Consider the following 19,389-nt stretch of genomic DNA (forward strand, 5'->3'; position numbering starts at 1 on the left):
CCAGAGAGTAAACCAGGCGTTATCTGGACTAGTCCGGCTTCCTCACGATGTTACTTAGTGCCGCAAAGTTGATTTTCTCAATAGTTAATATTTTGTGAGGCTGAACAGCTGACTATTGATTAAAACGAAGAAAAAACCCTTAAAAGTGTCCCCTTTTTACCACAATTTATCATTGGTTTGTGTGCCACATGGCCACTGCTTCAGCTTAGCTTAGCCTTTGGCCTCGCTGCGCCATGCTCGGCCTGTGGTCTCGCTTTTTAATACAATGGACATTGGTTGCAGTCTGTGCTCAACTACATATCCTGAAGCCTGATGCAAGGCTTTGACTTCGCATGAAAGTTCGCCTCAATGGGGCACTTCGGACTTTTAGGCCCAGGTGAAGATCGGTACCCGGCCTTGCGATATTGTCAACAAAAAATTTCGGGCTCGCTGCGCTCGCGTTTTTGGTTGACCCTGTATCGACATGTTAGCTTGACTGGTGAATGAATAGAGTTAGACCAAGAAAATTCTGCAATGATTTTGATAGCATACGCAGTGCAACTAGTGCAAATGTTATTTATACGTCATAATTTCATAGAAGTGTTGACGTTTCAAATAACACTTGCACTGCGTGTGTTATCAAAATCGTTGCAGAATTATCTTGGTCTAACTCTAGTAATTTTCTTACAAAACTGCTTAAGTAACATCAATTTCAAGGATATTGGGTATTGACAGCCGCATAATATGTGTGTAAAAGCGGTTTTATTAAATTTTTTCAACGATTTTAACAAGTCTACAAAAGTTTCGGTTTAGGTTTCGGCCGAAACTAGAGCCAAAGCCGAACATTCGGTTTCGGTTTCGGCAAAAAAACATGTTTCGGTCGGACACTAGTTAATATGCAATTATGCATGGTAGTGTAGATTACGCCTGCTAGGTGTTATAGTGAAACGTTTTTGTCAAGAGAAGATATTTAAAAACTACGATGCTTTAGTTAGATAGTTTAGATGAACTAAAAAACACATTTTGCTTAATGAGAGAGTGAGACGCAATGCACGTTGGACCAAGAAATTAGACGGGTGGAATATCACCCTAAGCTAAATAAAACTGTTATCATTATATAAAAATATCAACCGCTTTATAAAAACCTATTTCTGTGGGTAAATAACACGTACAATAAATTTAAATTAAAAAAAAAAGCTTTAGTAATACAAAGACACAAAAGTTCTACTTACACAACATAGCACCTAGGTACGAAATTGTAATGAATAACGAAATACAGACAACAGTTCAACGAGCATAAATACAATTAAGAACTAAATCTTAATATACATGCGTATGCGTAATTCATAATTTAATTTAATTGGAATATTTTTTTACAAGTCTGCATGCCACCCACCAAGTGTTTGCTATGCCGCACTTTTATTTTATTGTGACTTTAAAGTACAGGCACTCTTGTGTCACGACTTTTCAGACAATTTTTTACTTTTTCCGATAACACCATCGCAATGAGGAGAACATGAAATAAAAGAGTAACAGCACAGACTGCACATACATTAATGCCAGTTGAAAAACTGGCATGGTGGAAACCATGGTGATAAAAGAACTCATATTTTGTAGCTGACTGTACAAAGAAATAAATGAATAGAGAAATTTAATAAAAACGATATGCAACCATTGTAAGCGTTCATTTGGCTAGAATTTGTGCAATTTGTTCTGAAACATGCTTACGTTTGTGTCGTTTTCAAGCAAAAGGTACCACTTTGTCGCTTGCTATAAGGACGCCTGACAGGTTTTTCCTCATGGTAAGCGACAGGTCCTTATGGACAATGTGGTACCTTTTGCTTGAAAACGTCACATTTGGCCTCCGAAATGTCCATAGTAACAGTGAAGCGTTCGCATAATTGATTATTAAGGACAGTATTAAGCCTTTTATAAGGCAGAGGGAACATATTTCCCATCAGATTTTGAACTTTATTTCAAAGTAATAGGGTTCAATTAGGGGTTTACGAGCACGATATAGAATTAAATGTTACCCGTGTGACTAGTCCGTTCTTACCATTAAGAGTTATAAGAAAACTAGATGTAAGTAAAACTAACACGAATAATAGCAGAATTCATGTCGCGTGCCCGAAATAATACCTCTGTGGTCGAATGCGCAAGGAGTCGCGCTGTTAGTTATGTTGGCCCCGCAAATGAACGAACTACAAACTTAATACGATGACAGAATTTCAGTTGTATTTGGGAGGCGATGGCTGAGATACGCGTCATACTCGTGAATGGGTGCTGGTTGTGTTATAAGTACCTATGTAACGTTACTTTTGAGTGGCATTAACGTAAGACACTTCATTCGGTTGTCTGTTTGTCTGATTTAATTTCTTGTCTATTAATTATTTGTAAAAGAATTCCAGCCTTGAAGACCCTTTACATCTCTAAGGATAATTTGATGATCGTATTTAATTATATATATTTAATCTCTGACACTTTAAGACTGTATACATATCCAATAAAGTATCTAATATTTCATTGATTCCATATTTGTCATTGTATGTATTTTGTAACTTTTGGTTATTATTATTACTTGTACAATTTTTACGAGCCCTTTAAGAGATGTTTGATGTTTATTTACAATGTTAGAGTGCCTCGATTCTACGTCATATTTTCTGACAACCCCTCTTTTAGTTCTGCTATTTTTAAATACAAAAAAATCTCACGTTTCGTAAGATAAATCGTCTTGCAGAAATAAGCTCAAAAATCGCTAGTTATCACGACATTTTTCTATTAGTCTTATGACAATTTCACTTTCTGGTTACTTCAATCTTTGACTGTATGCGCACCATTACACAGTCACATCCAAAAATATGTATACGTTTAGGCGCCAATGCCTGTGGGGGATAATATTCGAAATAAACTAGTATACATATTTTTGAAGTGACTAAAGCGTTTAGACAAATCCGTGGTGTTAGATTCACTGTGCCACGGCGGCGTTGGCGGCGATGGAGGGCGAGTTGATGGTCTCGCCGAGACTCTCCAGTAACTCCTTGCGGTAGTCATCGAAGTCGCCGTCCACCTGTAAACATGTACAGTTTAAGCAGTTTCTAATAAATCTCATTTATACCTATATCTTATATATAGCTATGGACTGTGAATTATTTTTTTTATTACTTATAACTACTTCGTGTTGCATTAGCATATGATCAGCTAAAATAGCATTATATTCCAAAGCACAGAAGAGCTTTGATTTCAAGACAGACAACGATCATAACAAGCAAAAAATAAGCTGGCTATACTTTGAAACTTGTGTGTAATTGGACATGCAACGTTTCGAGTTCAAGTGTCCTACCCTACCAGCGGGAAAGGGGGAGTATAACAACTCTCTATTTTTCGCATTCGGGTATCTACCCGATCTACATCTGTAAAAGTGAATAAAATAGACGCGTGGCCATGACGTCACAAGTAACATCTCCATCAGTGTTAATGTATATGACCTCATTGATGGTTTGGTCCTCGATGACGTAGAGCGCGCAGTCCGTCTCTCTGATGAGTCGCTCGTCGTGAGACACGATAACCACGCCGCCCTTGTAGTTGTTGATGGCCTCCGCCAGCGCGTCTATGCTCTCGATGTCCAAGTTGTTCGTTGGCTCGTCCTGTGTCAGACAAGTTACACTGTAAGTTTTGTTTTCGTAGCCTTTTGGCTGCTAAAGATGTCAGCTGACGCACGCGGCTACAGCCCAATAACAACCTTCGTGCTTTCCGACAAGTTTCAAGATGACGCGTGGCGTTCAAATGGATATGACACGTGCCTAATCAAATAGATATAGTTGTTTGGGTTGATGTGACCCATAAAAGCCTTGACTTAGCATTCAATCAATTTACCTAGGGTATCCGCATGACTTTCAATGTCCGCACTTCCAAGCGCCATGGATTTGTTGAAACTTATGTGTCAAACATTTTTAGCAAGGAAACTATCGTGAGGAAATCTGACTAATAACGATAAGTTTACTTTACCTCTAGGTAGGACGGTTAGAAGGCCAAACAGTGAAGAGCTGCTGCTCATGCTGTAAAGCAGCTTTCATCCTTTGCAGTAAGGTTAGATTATTAGACTTATTTTAGGTCAAGTGTAACTTACAAGAATGACAACGTCGGGCGCCATATTGGTGAGCTCGGCCAACGCCACCCTGGCTTTCTGGCCGCCGCTGAGGTCCTTCATCTTGATGGTGTGCGCATGGCTGGCCAGGCCGAAGGTGCCGAGCGCCTTGCGCGCCTTCTCGTACTGTAGCCCGAACAGCCGCTGCAGGTATTCCGCGGGCGTCTCCTCCGCTGTCAGGTGCTCGCCGGAGTGCTGGTCGAACCTGCCTATCCGCTGCAAATCATTTTTCAGGTTAATTTACTGTAGAGATTAAAATAACCTTTAACAAATAATAATAAAACGGTATGCCATTACTTATTTCGGGTCTCCATTACACTGTTAAAAATTATGTAATTTTACATGCAAAAAAATTACATAATCCTGTAAAATTCCCGAAAAATCTGGGAAATTTACGGAAAAATATGACATTTTACGTATTTCTCGTAAATTTTTACGAGAATTACGTAAAATGTCATATTTTTCCGTAAATATCCCAGATTTTTCGGGAATTTTACAGGATTATGTAATTTTTTTGCATGTAAAATTACATAATTTAATTTAAAATTACATAATTTTTAACAGTGTAGGAGTTTTCGAGAGCATGCGTAAGGGTGGTATGTGCCATGACCATATGTCCAATATATTGGTTCAATGTCATTGCGTCTCACTCTCTCATTAAGCAAAATGTGAGACAAAATATACATTGGACAAAGAAATTGGACAGCCGGAATACCACCCTAACATGCGTTACTATAAAAAAAATACCCAACTCATTATAAACACATATTTTTTTGAAGATTTCCCTATGTCTCCAAAATTCAGGTCCTGACCCGATGACCATCATCGATAGCTTCATAAGTGTGTATGGGTTTAACAGGTATCTTACCAGCCTGTGGTTCCTAATGAGCTCGCCGCGGACAGGGCTCAGCTCGCCCACCAGCAGCTTGAGGAAGGTGGACTTGCCCACGCCGTTGGGGCCGACGATGGCCACACGCGAGTTCAAGTCTATGCCGAAGTCCACCTGCTTGAACAGCGGCTTCTGACCGGGGAAGTTGAAGTCCACGTCTACAAATTAAAAACAGCACTTGTGTTTGTGGTCGCCCACCAAGTAAAGCAAGTTATATCGCCTTAAAAGCAATCCTAGCCTACCGCATAGCCAACGCAGTCTGATGAAAAACTTAAAGAGATACAGTATTTAACCTTTTCGACGCCGTGTCAAACACAAAAGCAGTCACCCGGACGCCACGTCACCGAAGTGTCAAAACTGAAATTGAACTTTATGGATATGCACGTAGGCCTATGTTGCTCTGTAGTCTGTGACCGATTAATCAGTCTTTGGCGTTGAACCTGCGGTGCGGATATATCGATCATTGGCGTCCAAAAGGTTAATCCTGTTTTTCAATTGATATTTCTGTACATTGCTTTACATCTACAAATATATTTCAGTAGTTTTATTTTAACTATAACTGATAAAAAAAAACAGTAGTAACCATTGCAAATACGCTAATATATCATGGTTAATGTCGAGTTATGGGGTTGACTTCACTTTAACTAACGATATGCAACACCTATTAATAAATAATTATGTCTCTTTAGCCCTTTGACCGCCAAAAATATCAACTGACGCGCGCAGCTTCCGCCCAATATTAAATCCTCGTGCACACTGACAAGGTTCACGGTGACGTGCCGCGCACGATAGGCATGGCATTTTAAGGGTCAATTCAGACGGGATCTGTCCCTATTCTATCATAAGAGTACTCACTGAGTAACCCCAGGATGGGCGGCTGTAGCGGCGTCGGGTCAGGGAAGGAGAACTTGACCAGGTACTCCTTGGGCCTCTGCAGTAATGTCACAGGCACCGCTGATTCCTCCTCCTCGCGTTGCGTCTTGCTTCTGTTCTTTTCTTGCTTGCGTGTTAACGCGTCTTTCTGTTTCTTTTCCTGTTTGCGAATACATTACACACTTAAGTTTTCCAGCTCCATTAATTATAATATTACTAAAAAGAAAGTAGGCATAGCAATTTCATGCCTAATGGTACAAATTAGGATACAGTATTTATTTAGGTATGCATAAACTCACAAATTATAGTATTTTTTATAAAATCGCTTATGAAGTTAATTATAAATGTTTGTGGGCAATGTGAATAATCAATTACTTAATCAAATTTTCACCAAACTACAAGGTTTTCCCAAAAAATGCAAATATATTAAAAATAATGCAGCTTTGATGATTAATTTAATGACAAGTCACTTTTCCCGAAAGTCTAATCGAATATAAACCTTACATTGGACTCCTAAGGTTGAAATTATATTGGCGCGTAATTGGTCGTTAGGTGCACTATGCCTGGAAAAGGGTTAAATAAAGAAACTTCAATGTTAATATATTGTTCTCTTTTTTTGTATTTACAATTTAAAGAAAGAAACTTCAATCAAAAGTAAGTAAAAAGAAATGCTAATAACCTGAACGCGTTACTCATGTGACAAATAGAGTAGGCATAATAGGTAATGGGGTAGGGTATAAATATCAATCAATATCAATAAATGTATTGAGTATCTAACGTGTTTATATTGGTGTTACGAGTCAACAGATGCGAAAAAGCCATTTACATTAAATGGTCGACTCTAGTAAAACATAGTGCTTTAGTATTATACATTCAACAGCAATTCGCAAGCGCCTTTTACATACATCTCAAGTGTTTTTAAATCAATTTGTATGCGACCACCACTTATTAGTTATCATTATCATTCTCGCTTATTCTAGTGGCTTTGGAGTCGACGTAGCATAACTTGGCCTTTCACTTTCTGGCTGTACTGGTTAGTGTTCCAAAGGACTCGAGCCCTTTTAGCCCGAAATTTAAGGCTCCCGAGTTCTTTTTAGAGCTGGCTTAATCAAAAAGGTTTCAAAGGGCTAAAGGTTTTAATAAAGCTAAAGTCTTAAAAAAGGCTATAGCCTTTTTTTAAATATATAGCCTTTTTAAGAGCTCAAGCCTTTTTAAAGGTTGAAACCTTAAAAAGACCTTAGCCTTATATAAACTCTTAACTTTTATGAATAGGTACGGTATGGTATGGTACGGTATTTTTGGTATGGTAACATGGAATAGTATGGTATGGTAGTACTATTGTTCAAATTGGGGGGGTCATTCGAAGTATGTTTTTTGGATTTTGATTATTTATTTAATTTATTTAATACATTTAATTTATTTAATTTATTTAATTTATTTAATTTATTTAATTTGTTTAATTTATTAAATTTATTAAATTTATTGAATTTATTGAATTTATTTAATTTAATTTATTTATTTAATTTATTTAATATATTTAATTTATTTATTTTATCTAATTTATCTAATTTATTTTATTTATTTTATTTAGTGGCAGAGAAAAACGGCCGCAATTGACGAACTTCGATTTTTAATCAATGTCGTAGTAAACAAACTTGAGGCTTTAATTCAATACACCATGCGCAGAACGCGTCGAGTTTACTTTTTGTGTAGGCTTTTGAGGCTAAAAGGCTTTGAGGCTAAAAAAAGGTTGAGTCTTAATATTTAGATAAAGACTTTTTAGCCTTTAAATATGTAGTCTTTTAAAAAGGTTATTAGCTTCAAGAGTCTAGGATTTTAAATAGAACTAGGCTCGGGGGCTAAAGGGCTAAATAGGCTTTTAGCCTTTTAGGCGTCAAGAAATGAGCCGAGCTCTAAAAAAAAGAGCTAAAAGGCTCGAGTCCTTTGGATCACTAGTACTGGTACTCATCCCATCACTACTACAACTTTTTTTTTTAATAAATATGCAAAGCACACAATCATTAAGTATACCGCAATGCATTCATGATTCACAAAAAAAATGTAGGTACAGTATATTTTACAAATACGCAAATTTATTATGTGTTACAATATAAAAAAATGCAATTTTATTTAACAAAATATACAAGTAAAATTTTCGATAATCTTTAACCCTACTACATTACCAACCCTAGCACAGTCAACGGTACAAATATGGGTGTAGACAACTTACTCAAAAATATGTCCCATAGTTCTTAATCCACTGACATAAGAGCTATGGGACATATTTTTGAGATGATTTGTACACCCATATTTTTACCGTTGACTGTACGTTATTTTGTACAGCAAACCCTCCTTTTGAGAAGTTTTGTGATGGACACCTCATTCCGCAAAATCAACTCAGTAGTTTTGACGCTACTGCACAAAATTAGACTCTAACCACGTTAACTTTGCACAAACTTTGCAGTTAGAATGCACACGTATCCTTATAAGCTCCATATTTGGACGTTTTCAGAAGTAAATATTGAAAACCTGATTCTTTCACATCTGGACGTTCTTGGGCTCATTCTACTCAGAATCGACAGCATTCTCCATCCCACCATTAAAAAAGGTTTTCAAAATGTCCATTCCATTACGTCACATTTTAGTATGAAAAATTTTTTCACTTGTATGTGCGTGACGTAGTGGAATGTACAATTTTCATACAAATTTTTGGGACATTTTATCTTATCATCAGAATTGAATATGCTAGTGATTCTGAGTTGAAAGAACCCAAAATCACCGGGATCTGTGAGAATCGGGTTTTCGATATTTATTTCTGAAAACGCCCATTTGATGTAGCACTTGGAAAACATGGCGTGGTCCGACTCTATATTCGGCTTTGTCGTATAGTCGAGTCGGAAACATACCCACATACAATACATACACGTGAATGAAATGAACTAAATGTAAAGCAAATGCAAAAAAGCACGTGAAAGTAAGACTGTAAGACACCAGCTTGACCCATCATGTTCCGTTTAACGTACGAACATTAAAATATAATAGTTACTAAATCTAACTAATATAATTAATAGTTGAATAGGGAATATTAGGCAAAGCTCTGCGTAGGTGACGCCACTAGCACATACAGTAAACAAACCTCATTGACATCATCAATGACACATCATGCGTCACTAGGTCAATCACATGGCCTACCGTGAAACACGACAATCGAAAGTCCGGTTTCTGCCTCTCTATCACTCTTGCTTATTCGATCGATAGAGAGGCACATAAAGAAATTTCGATTTTCGCGTTTCGCGGTAGGCCATCTGTAAACAAACCGCATTGGTGCATCAATGTCATAGTGAAAACTTGTCAAAAAACTGTTTAAGGCCTAGCATGTATAAGTTACTCTATGGTTTACTAAACAAATTAGTGCTGCACTCTGGCGGCAGAACATTGCAGTAATACTCCCTATTGAATGTGAAGCAATAATTTATGCAAAGCCGTAATAACGCAGTAGCACGCAGCGTTCCTAAAGTAGCGCAGCGCGCAGTCAAGAACTAGGGAGTTACGCGCGTTGAAATAATTAAATCTGAACTCATATTGAAGTTATCATTTGTTACTAGTATTAGAGGTCAAAAAAAGCGTTGCACATTATAGAACCGTAACATGGGCAATCGGAATCGCAGCGCATCGCATCGCATACATAAACTAGTATATTTTATGAGCACATTCGCAATAAGCAATTGTCCTAGAACACACTTTATCTATTACTTTAGCTCTCAAACAAGGACTCCAATCATAAAGTAGCCTTCTAATTCTGAATATCACACTAGCTTTGCAGGAACGGAATCGCCTCATAATCATAAGACTCATCATAAGGTGTGCACGTTTTTTAAACAGTATAGCGTCACTACTTTGAAAAAATCTCGTATCTCGCACTGCTACTCGGAGTTAAAACTCAGTAATTTTGTATGCATCCCATACCTATGTATCAAAAGAAAAATGTGGTAACTATTTACCACATTTTTCTTTTGATTGACAGAATAAGATACCAGTTTTTTTTATAAGTAGTCACTATAGACCGGAATAGTATAGAGCGGTCATTTCTTTCTTGCACAGAAAATGTAAGGCGTTGTACATTATAGTTTTAAAAAAAACAGATCATAGTAAAGTAGTAAACATACGGCCTGTTTCTTAGACTGTCCATGCGCCTTCAAGTCCTTCAGCCTCTTCTCCTGTTTCTCATACTCCTTGATCTGCTCTTTCCTCTTCTGCGCGTACATCTTCTTGAACATGGAGTAGTTGCCCTTGTAGTAGAACAGCTTCTGCTGGTCGAGGTGGATGATCTCGTTGCACACGTTGTCGAGGAAGGACTGGTCGTGGGACACCACCAGGAGCGTCTTCTTCCAGCCTTGGAGGTAGCTGGTGGTATAATGTTCAGCTTAAAGGGCGATTCGGGAGAAGTGGAGAACATTACCCAATTTTTAACAATGTATTTTTTTATGTGGAACGTGAATGAAAACTCGTAGGGGTCAGATCAAAAACTAAGTAATTAAGTCGCGACTCACGTTTGACTGCACATTTCCAATTGGTTTTCCTGTCATCTATAGGTAAAGAACTATTTTGTGTATTTTTTTAAATATTAGACCCAGTAGTTTCGGAGATAAAGGGGGGGAATGGTCGGACAGACGTACGAGTGATCCTATAAGGGTTCCGTTATTTCTTTTTGAGGTAAGGAACCATAACAATCAACGTTCTATAGGTCTACCACATATCTGAGGCGGTTGGTAAAGAAGTTGCCCGGGAATTTATACTTGGTCATGCAGATCTTGTCAGTAGAAAAAGGCGGTAAATTTAAAAAATGTAGGCGCGTAGGGATATCTTCTCATAGAAAATTTTAATTTCGCGCCTTTTTCTACTGACTAGATTTGCTTGACCACACCTCGGACACTGGCGATCAAATGTATGAAACAAACGCGTTCCTACGCACACAGTCTAAGCTCGTGTAGGTGAAAGCGTACCATGCTTTTGTGAGTGAGATAACACGTGCGAGGGTTCCCGCCATTTTGTTGTCAAGTTCGATGACCTCAATGACTCAAAACTCATTGCGCGAATTAGGAAGAAATAAGAATCGTATTATGCTGTAAGGTGGGTATCTAAGCTCGATTTATACAATAGTTTCCTATTTTGAATCACTACAAACGAAGTTACAAAATTTTTGTAAGGAAATTCCGGCCACCAAAATATTACGTAAGTTGAAAACATGATTTTTTGTTCATATGTGTTGTGTTGTGAAATGTGTTTTTTTCAGTGTGATCTGATAGGTTTTGTAAATATTTGTTTAATATTTGAATATTTTACGTGGCCTCCGCTCTGCGTACCGCGTCGTCGCGTCCTTGCCAGCCGGTAACTGTGAGGTAACCGAGAGCGGGTGGGCGGCACTTTCAACGGGAGGCAGGGAGTGTCCATACTGTACGTTAGTACTCTTTATTATACTATGGCTTGACCATCTATATAGTAGAAGATAGCTGAGTTTGGAGTGCTGAGTACTTAACTTAATATAAATAAGCTTCATGCATTCAAGTGTTTAACCAGTCCGAGACTGACCTTAATACCAACCGCCTCAGTTAAACATTTCAATGAACACCACTACTTACTTGTCGAGCCAAATGACGGCGTTGAGATCCAAGTGGTTTGTAGGCTCGTCGAGCATTAACAGCGTAGGCTCAATGTACAGGGCTCTGAAAAAATGTAAAATATATTGAAAACCATAAATGCTAGAAGAGGGAAATATGATTTGACAATGAATACGACAGTGGCTTGCGATAAGGGAAACCTAAGGAAAAGTAATATGGATCAAATAAAGAAGCGAATAGATGGAGAGTCGTAACAGGAGGCGAGGGTTTTGCATTGAGAAGAAAATACGTGATCCTTTCTTAAATTTGTATAGAATGGACAGCCTCTCTTCGGCGCCGACACTCGGATAAGATAATCTGCTTGTAGAATCCATCTAAGCTAACTTTGCACTGACTTGAACAGAACAAAGTGAGGAATTGTCATTATAAACGTCTTATTAATGATGACATGACCACACACTTAGTAATTGCAAATGCCATGCAGTATTAGCTTGGTCCGAGGGTTGTAAGACTTGTAAGTACGGTCGTACTTAAGTACCCAAGTTGTCATACTAATTGTATAGAAAAGTGGATACCGTACCTCGCCAGTGAGACCCTCATGCGCCAGCCGCCGGAGAAGTTCTTGGTGGCGCGGTCCTGCATCTCGCGGCTGAAGCCCAGACCGGCGAGGATGCGCCGCGCGCGCGGCTCCGCGGAGTCCGCTCCGATCGCCTTCAGCTCCGCGTACACCTATGTACAACCACACGGATTATAAAAACTGGTTCGTACGCAAAAGCAAGCTCACTTATCCCACGTACGCAACGTTATGCAATGCATTATGACATCTGAACCCTGAAATTTGTATGCTTAGAAACATACTTGTCATGCGTTGCGTTGCGTATGACAAGTATGTTTCTAGTTAAGCATACAAATTTCAGGGTTCAGATGTCATAATGCATTGCATACGTTGCGTACGTGGGATAAGTGTGTCCCTCGCCTTAACCTTTCGCCTGTGTTTGATAGGATCCTGACATATTTTTCTAGTCATCTATTTGCTCTTTTTCGAGAACGATGTTTTCTGCTCTGTACGGCATGAACGATTCAAATCCAGTCTCGCGCACTGGAGGCCTTGGACACTTTCTCTTTAGTATATGTTTTAGTTATATTATATTTATTTCAGTTCATAATTTAATCAAAACTTGCAATTTAAATTTGACCCACTCCTCGGTTTTACATAGGAATGCAAAAGTCGCCCATGTTACTTCGGTACAATCCGGTGTTTCTGTTTTGGCACCATGTAATGGGGCACATAAGTTTATAATGGATAGTTAAAAATTGCCTTACCTCATTTAATCTTTCTTGCTTGCTTAGATTTCCTTTCTCTGTTTCAGCTTCCAACTCTTTGCACTCCTTGAGCAGTTCTAAAATTAAAATTTCCAACACTTTATCTCAACTGTGCTAATAGTAAATATTTAGACTATAATATGAACATGAAAATATTTTCGTAATACAGCAATTATTTGACCGTATCGTGTCCTCCTTCTTCTCCTTTATCTGTGATCAACTGTCAAAAACTCACCAGTCCTCTTAACATCGGCTTCCAATATAGTGTCCACAGCGCTCATATCGTTAGCAGTGACCTCCTGCTCGCACAGCAGTATGTCTATATGGGGAGGGAGCGGGAAGGCGCGCTGGGCCAGATGCCGCAGTAGCGTGGTCTTGCCGTGCCCGTTCGGTCCCACGAGACCGTAGCGGCGGCCGTGAGCGATCAGCAGGTTCGCGTTCACGAACAGGTCTTTCCCTTTAGCTGCTATGGAGAAGTTTTCGACTTTGATGTCCACTGCGTTCTCCAGCGCTGCCATCTGACCTGGAAGAGGAAGGTTGAAATTGGAAATCAGTAAAAGGGTATTTGATGAAGTGTTAAAGAAAATATGACTGACACTAAGTTTTCGTGCCAAGTGCTATGTCAAGTACCTATGGAGTTTATAGGGATATGTATGCATTCTTACTGCCGAGTTTGTGCAAAGTTAGCGTGGTCAGAGACTAGTTTTCAGAATTTAATTATATATTAATTTAAATATACCAGCAGATTTCTGCGCCTGGCTGACGGTGAAGTTGGCGTCCAGCTCGCTGTGACCCTGTCCGCCCTTCTTTGTCATCATCTCCATCTGCTTCTCGTATTCTTGCATCTTCTTCAGCTTCTTCTTCTCTTTGTGGCTCAATTTCTTCTCGGCGGCTTCCGTTTTGCCTCCAGAAGCCTTAAAAGTATAAATACTTTATGAGCAAGTCCGATATGACTCATAACTTGAAAAGTTTAGTATAGATAAAAGCAACATGCGCTTCAAATCAAGCAAGCTTTAGCTAAAAGCTTGACGTCAGACAAAACGCACGTGGAAAGCACAACTCTAAGGCTGCCTTACCACTGAGGTGGAGATGAGTGGAGACGTGCAGGAATCAACCAATAGGGTGTAATTATTAACAACTACTCCGCTCCGCTGGATTACAACCAATGCCATTGGTTGGTTTCCGCTCGTCTCTTCTCACCTCTGCGTGTGAGAAGTGAGTGCTCTATAACGTCATACTTGTCTGATGATAGTGATGATTATAATTACACATCGGTAACTCGTGGCATTTAGGTACCACTTTAAAGATTAGTAATGAGCACACATCGGTAACTCGTGGCAGTTAGGTAGCAGGCACAGACTAGTGATGTGACAATGTTCTTCCTATACGAGTCGAGAAAAAGAAACCACTAAAAAAAGGAAATTAATTAAACTAATCTTTTAAGTGCTACCTAAATGCCACGAGTTACCGATGTGTAATTATAATAGTATTTTTATCTTTTACTTATATACAGTCAGAAGTTAATATTCAAAATCTGATTTGACGAAATAATAATAATTAGGTAATTCGATATTTCAGAATAAAAAATACTGTTTTTAAGTTAGTGTTATGCATAAAGGTTATTTTTTAATAGTAATATACCTTTGGATTGGACAGTGGGATAAACTACAAACACAGTTCTATCCAATCGAATTAAAGTGAGTCCTTCGAGTCCTTCAGCCTTATTTTAGTTCGATATCATATCACTGTCACTTAAAGCGTTTTTAATATTAGCTCCACAATTGTACTATAATAATATTATATAAATGTAGGTAGGTACATATACCGGTAAAGTTACCTTACTGTCTTCATCTCCTGAAGCATCACTGCCATCCTCTGTTTTGCCCTAAATAATGTAAAGTAAAAGCCAATAAAACAATAGAAAATAATAAAATTGAAAAAAATATACAAAAATGTACTATGCCTTTCATATATGTATACAATTAAAAAACATATACCTTAGACTTTTTAGGCTTTTCAAATTCTGGCAAAGACTCTCTCAGATTTAGTTTTTTGATTTCTTCCTCCACATCATCCACAGGCGTTTTGCTTTTGTGTTTACCTGGAATATATATCGCATTTTAACTTGATAAACTCATAAGCTAAAATAAATAAGGCATTTACTCAAAACTAACACATAACACGCGGTACACGGACACCACTCATCAGCATACATCGGATTCTAGGGGGCAAATTGTATGACGGATAGGGATCCCGTCATACAATTTGCCCCCTAGAATCCGATGTATGCTCATCAGTTTACGGTACCATACAATTTAGAACATAACATTAACAGTGCCTACAACAGTTACCGCACGTGCTGACTGCAAATGTGAATATGCCCTAATCATTATATATTCACACAATAACCCTGAATTGATATAAAATTCGCTAAAGACGATTCTGAAAGTACCACGTCAAAAACGCGTCTAAAGTAGGAAAGCGTATTAACCGGGATAAAATATATGAAAACAAGTTGCAAGATCGGTTATAAAGGCACGAAATCGTATTAAGTGGGTTCTTTTAATATAATTAGGTATACACAGAAATTATATTTAAGCTATTAGAACACACCCTTTTTCTTAACAGGCAATACTTCTTCATCGGGAGAATCATCTTGTTCCTCCTCACTTTCGTCGACTGGCAACACTTCTTTCTTACCTGCAAATATTGTTACAATATATTGTGTTGATAGTAAGTACCGTTTGTAGATTATAGACAGGATACAAATAATTAGATTAAATGTAAATGTCAACTAAGCATGTGTCTTTCACGAGTGAGTGATTTAAATGAAATGTATCATTTGACTGAACTCGCTCACTCTTCAACTCAGTGCAGATTCAACTCGCTCATTTCGCTCAGTAACTTATCTATCTCAGTATTCCTTGCTCGCTCTTTCGAGCGAGTGAGACGTTGCGAATACGTTTCGGAGCGGTTCGGAAGAATTCGGAAAATTATGACGTATTATAACACTTGTACTGTGTATGCTATCAAAATCGTTGCAGTCTTTTCTTGGTCTAACTCTAACATCTTTATTCTTAATTTTTTTACCACGTCTGTGGCAAACAAGCATACGGTCCGCCTGATGGTAAGGAGTGACCGTAGCCTATAGACGCCTGAAACTTTAGAGTTGTTACATGCGCATTGCCGATCCTTATAGGCCCTCATGAAAACCTCGACAGGCTCGTCCCACAGCCGGAGTGTCAATCGATTAACTTCTGCCTGCAACTTCATCTGCGGGCCTTAAACATTTTCCTTCCAAATAAATCGGTTCAGCGGTGTGATAGGGGAATAGACAGATTTAGTTTCGCATTTATGATATGAGTAGAGATAGTACGGATTTACCCAACTAGCAAAATTTCGTCGGGTGACAAGCAAAAGTCACTAAGTACTATCAAAAAATTTAAGTAACAATGCACTTTATTACACTTGTAACACGGTTTATTGTCCAATAATTTCAAAACTCACAGCACCATCTTTTTCAGCCATCAAACTCGGGGACAACATTTTTTCTTACACTTAACATGTCTTCTATAATCAATTTGGTTAAAGAAATATTTTGATCTTTTAAAGTATTTTCTACAAACCCTTAAACAGATTAACTTTAAAACTCTTACCTTTTTTACTATTACTCTTCACTGAAGGCTTTGATGTATTACAGGAAACATTGCTGACAACTGACTTTGCATCCTCATGCTCTTCATCATCTGAAGACTCTATAGCTTTTTCTTTCTTTTTGTTTTTGGCTGCAAACATAGTATGTAATAAAAATAATTATAACATGAAAAAAAAGCATTACAACTACGTTTCAGCAGCTACTCTCCTGTCCAATATTTTTTAACAAAACACTAAATTCTAGATTATAATAGGCTGGATCATAATTTCAGTCAAAATCTGTTTTAGTAGCAGCACGGAATAAATAGGTAATAACCTACTGTATAGAAATAAAACTTCCTACAAAACTGAAGTTTGACAGCAATTCAGGTTCGAATCATGATATCCCTTTCTAACTTATGGCACTATCCCTTTCGGCTATTTAGGGTTATCAAAATTCAAGTCATTATCTTATCTGCGGTTGTGACGCAAAGGAACGTCAAGTTTTGCCAACCCTAATAATTGCTTGTAGCAACGCTGAGCCGAACGGAGCCGAGAGTGCCCGAAAGGTGCAATTTTATCTCACTGGTATACCCCATTTCATATACCATGGCGGGATTCTACTTGAGACGGTCATTAGCGTAAATAATACGAATATTGACAACAAAAGATACCCGGCAAACTGGCAAACTTTATTTGCGGAGTCGTGTCTTACATGTAACTTTCCAGCCTTGATCCTATTGTGTTATTATTTCACAGTCATGTCAGTGCCGTCAGTGTCAGTCTGAGTCTGATAAAAATATGTTTAAACTAGTGTTGGACCTGTGGGGACTGCATCCTATTCCTACATTTGATCAAGGCTATATGTTATTAAATAAATAATAAATATTTATATACCCAAGTAGTATTAAGTATAAATATTGCTTAACCCCACTTTACTTCACTTACATAATACCATCACCACAAGCTGACTTTGAAGAGCAGAGCTCGTAAAGCAATTGTTAAACAATAGATAGATCAATATTATGGTTCTCTTTGTGCAGTTTCAAGTGGAATCCCGCCATGATATATGAAATGGGGTATAGAAGCCCAAACATTTGAAAATTTGGACCCAAACACATTGGTAAATGTTTTAAGCAAATATTAAGAAAACTGTACAAAAAATGTACATTTGATGTGTATACAAAATGACATCTTACTTTTCTTTTTACTAGCTACAGGTTTAGCAATGTCATCCTCTGAAACTTCTTGTTTGAATTCAACCTCGCTTGCTCCATCTGACCAATCATCATCTTTTTTACCTTTGCCTGAAACAAATTTTACATGGTAAGATATGGTGTTTTATTTGTATGTGAAAATGCAAACTTGCAAAGTAAATAAGTAATATAATTCCTAAGCAGACCCCAGGCCCTCATGATCCATAGATCGATCCAAAAGACGTAAATACAAAACGCTGCAAAGGTACTCCCTTATGATACTTACTAATAGCCCCCATTTGGCTTATTTTGACAGAATGGTAACTACAAAAGCATGGCCCGACATGCTCTTGACCGATTATTTATTTTGTAATAATAAAGCTTGAAATTGACTGTCTGACTCACAATACCTAAATGGGACTTCTTTTTAAACACACTAAGTTTGTGCAAATTTATAACCTTTGTTGTATTAACCATTATTTTTAATGATCACCTGGAATTAAAAGCAAATAGGTATTATAGGATAACACAATAGTCAATTTGAGTCCCATCAATTTCAAGTTTAGGCATTTTGAGATTGTGGTGTTTTGAGAAATAAATTAGGCATTCTGCTTGGTATTTGTGCATTTTGACACAATACCGTTTTGATATCTAGGAATTTTGGTAAATGGATATAACAAAATTAAGGTACAAGGAAACCAAAGTGAAATAAGACAATATACAAACTTCACTCACCTTTTTTCTTTTTACCTCCTTTGCTAGGAGTCTTAGAGGTGTTGGTCGCACTACTGGTTACTGACTTTCCATCATCTTCTTCATCCTCAGACTCGGCTCCCTTCTTCTTATTCTTACCTGATGAGCAAAATAATTTACTATATTCAGCACAGTTTTTATAAGCTATTTTGAAATTCAATATAATAATATATAATTATATCACATACCTTTCTTCTGGGATTTCTTCATGGCCGGCTGGCGTACCTCCTCTTCATCGCTCAAATGGCCCTTGGGGTCTCCTTTACCGCCCTCGTCACTGTCGCTGAAGTCAGCTTTACCCTTAGCTTTCTTTTTACCTTTACCCTTTGCTTTTGAGGTTATCTCAGAAATATTGTTGCCTACAGTAGACTTTTCCTCGAAATCGTCATCGAAATCTTGGTTCTTTTTCCCACCCCTTTTCTTTGACATATTTGGAAAATAATTGATTTCGAAAGTTAAATGGAACAAAGTAAGCCAACTCAGCAACGTAGGCAATTTACGTATAGAAAAATTGCACTTTCAATTCAATCGCAATGGCAATTCCGTATTTGACAATAATGACAAGACCATGATAGGCAGTTTACATTCTCGTGCGAGCCACGAGCCGAGCCTAATTATACTCATAGAAGGTAGCATCTTATAGAAGTGGTATACGCGTGCCTCCGTGAGGGACAAAACATACGCAATGCGACAATATTAAAAACATGTTTTATAATTCCTGACAATATACCAAAAACAATCTACGTAATTCGGTCGGGTTATTTGTTGCCCACCATAGACCATACTAAATTTATGGTGGGGAACAAAAAAAAAAGCGAGACTGTGACAAGGACAAGCAATAATACCGCTTTTTCTGCTACTCCTACTGAAAGTTCTATAAGTGTATCTCGTTCGGTCATTTGGCCCCTCCCCCGGTTCATCTCTATATTATTGTACCTCTATGACTATACTACTCTATAGCCTCCTCCACAGTCGGGCGCG

General features: G+C 38.0%; 1 protein-coding gene across 1 annotated transcript; it reads right to left on the bottom strand.

Annotated features, from left to right (window-relative positions):
- Positions 1–310: 310 nt before the first annotated feature.
- On the bottom strand, positions 311–18,944 carry LOC134804194 (ATP-binding cassette sub-family F member 1). The gene is made up of 18 exons (XM_063777139.1): positions 18,597–18,944; positions 18,391–18,507; positions 17,659–17,766; positions 16,483–16,611; positions 15,440–15,526; positions 14,824–14,927; positions 14,664–14,711; positions 13,566–13,740; positions 13,062–13,349; positions 12,827–12,903; positions 12,084–12,232; positions 11,525–11,608; positions 10,052–10,289; positions 5,868–6,045; positions 4,992–5,170; positions 4,106–4,339; positions 3,465–3,623; positions 311–3,046 (listed from the first exon to the last, which is right to left on the bottom strand). The coding sequence occupies exons 1-18, from the start codon at positions 18,835–18,837 to the stop codon at positions 2,945–2,947; spliced, it is 2,697 nt and encodes an 898-aa protein (XP_063633209.1). The 5' UTR covers positions 18,838–18,944; the 3' UTR covers positions 311–2,944.
- Positions 18,945–19,389: the final 445 nt, after the last annotated feature.

The sequence above is a fragment of the Cydia splendana genome, chromosome Z (genome assembly GCF_910591565.1).
Source record: "Cydia splendana chromosome Z, ilCydSple1.2, whole genome shotgun sequence".
Classification (NCBI taxonomy): Eukaryota; Metazoa; Arthropoda; class Insecta; order Lepidoptera; family Tortricidae; genus Cydia; species Cydia splendana.

Coding starts and splice junctions, on each gene's coding strand:
- LOC134804194 (XM_063777139.1), bottom strand. CDS start 18,837: ATGTCAAAGAAAAGGGGTGGGAAAAAGAACCAAGATTTCGATGACGAT. Junction 11,609..12,083: donor ATGAGGGTCTCACTGGCGAG/GTACGGTATCCA, acceptor ACATTTTTTCAG/AGCCCTGTACATTGAGCCTA. Junction 10,290..11,524: donor GCCGTCATTTGGCTCGACAA/GTAAGTAGTGGT, acceptor TTATACCACCAG/CTACCTCCAAGGCTGGAAGA.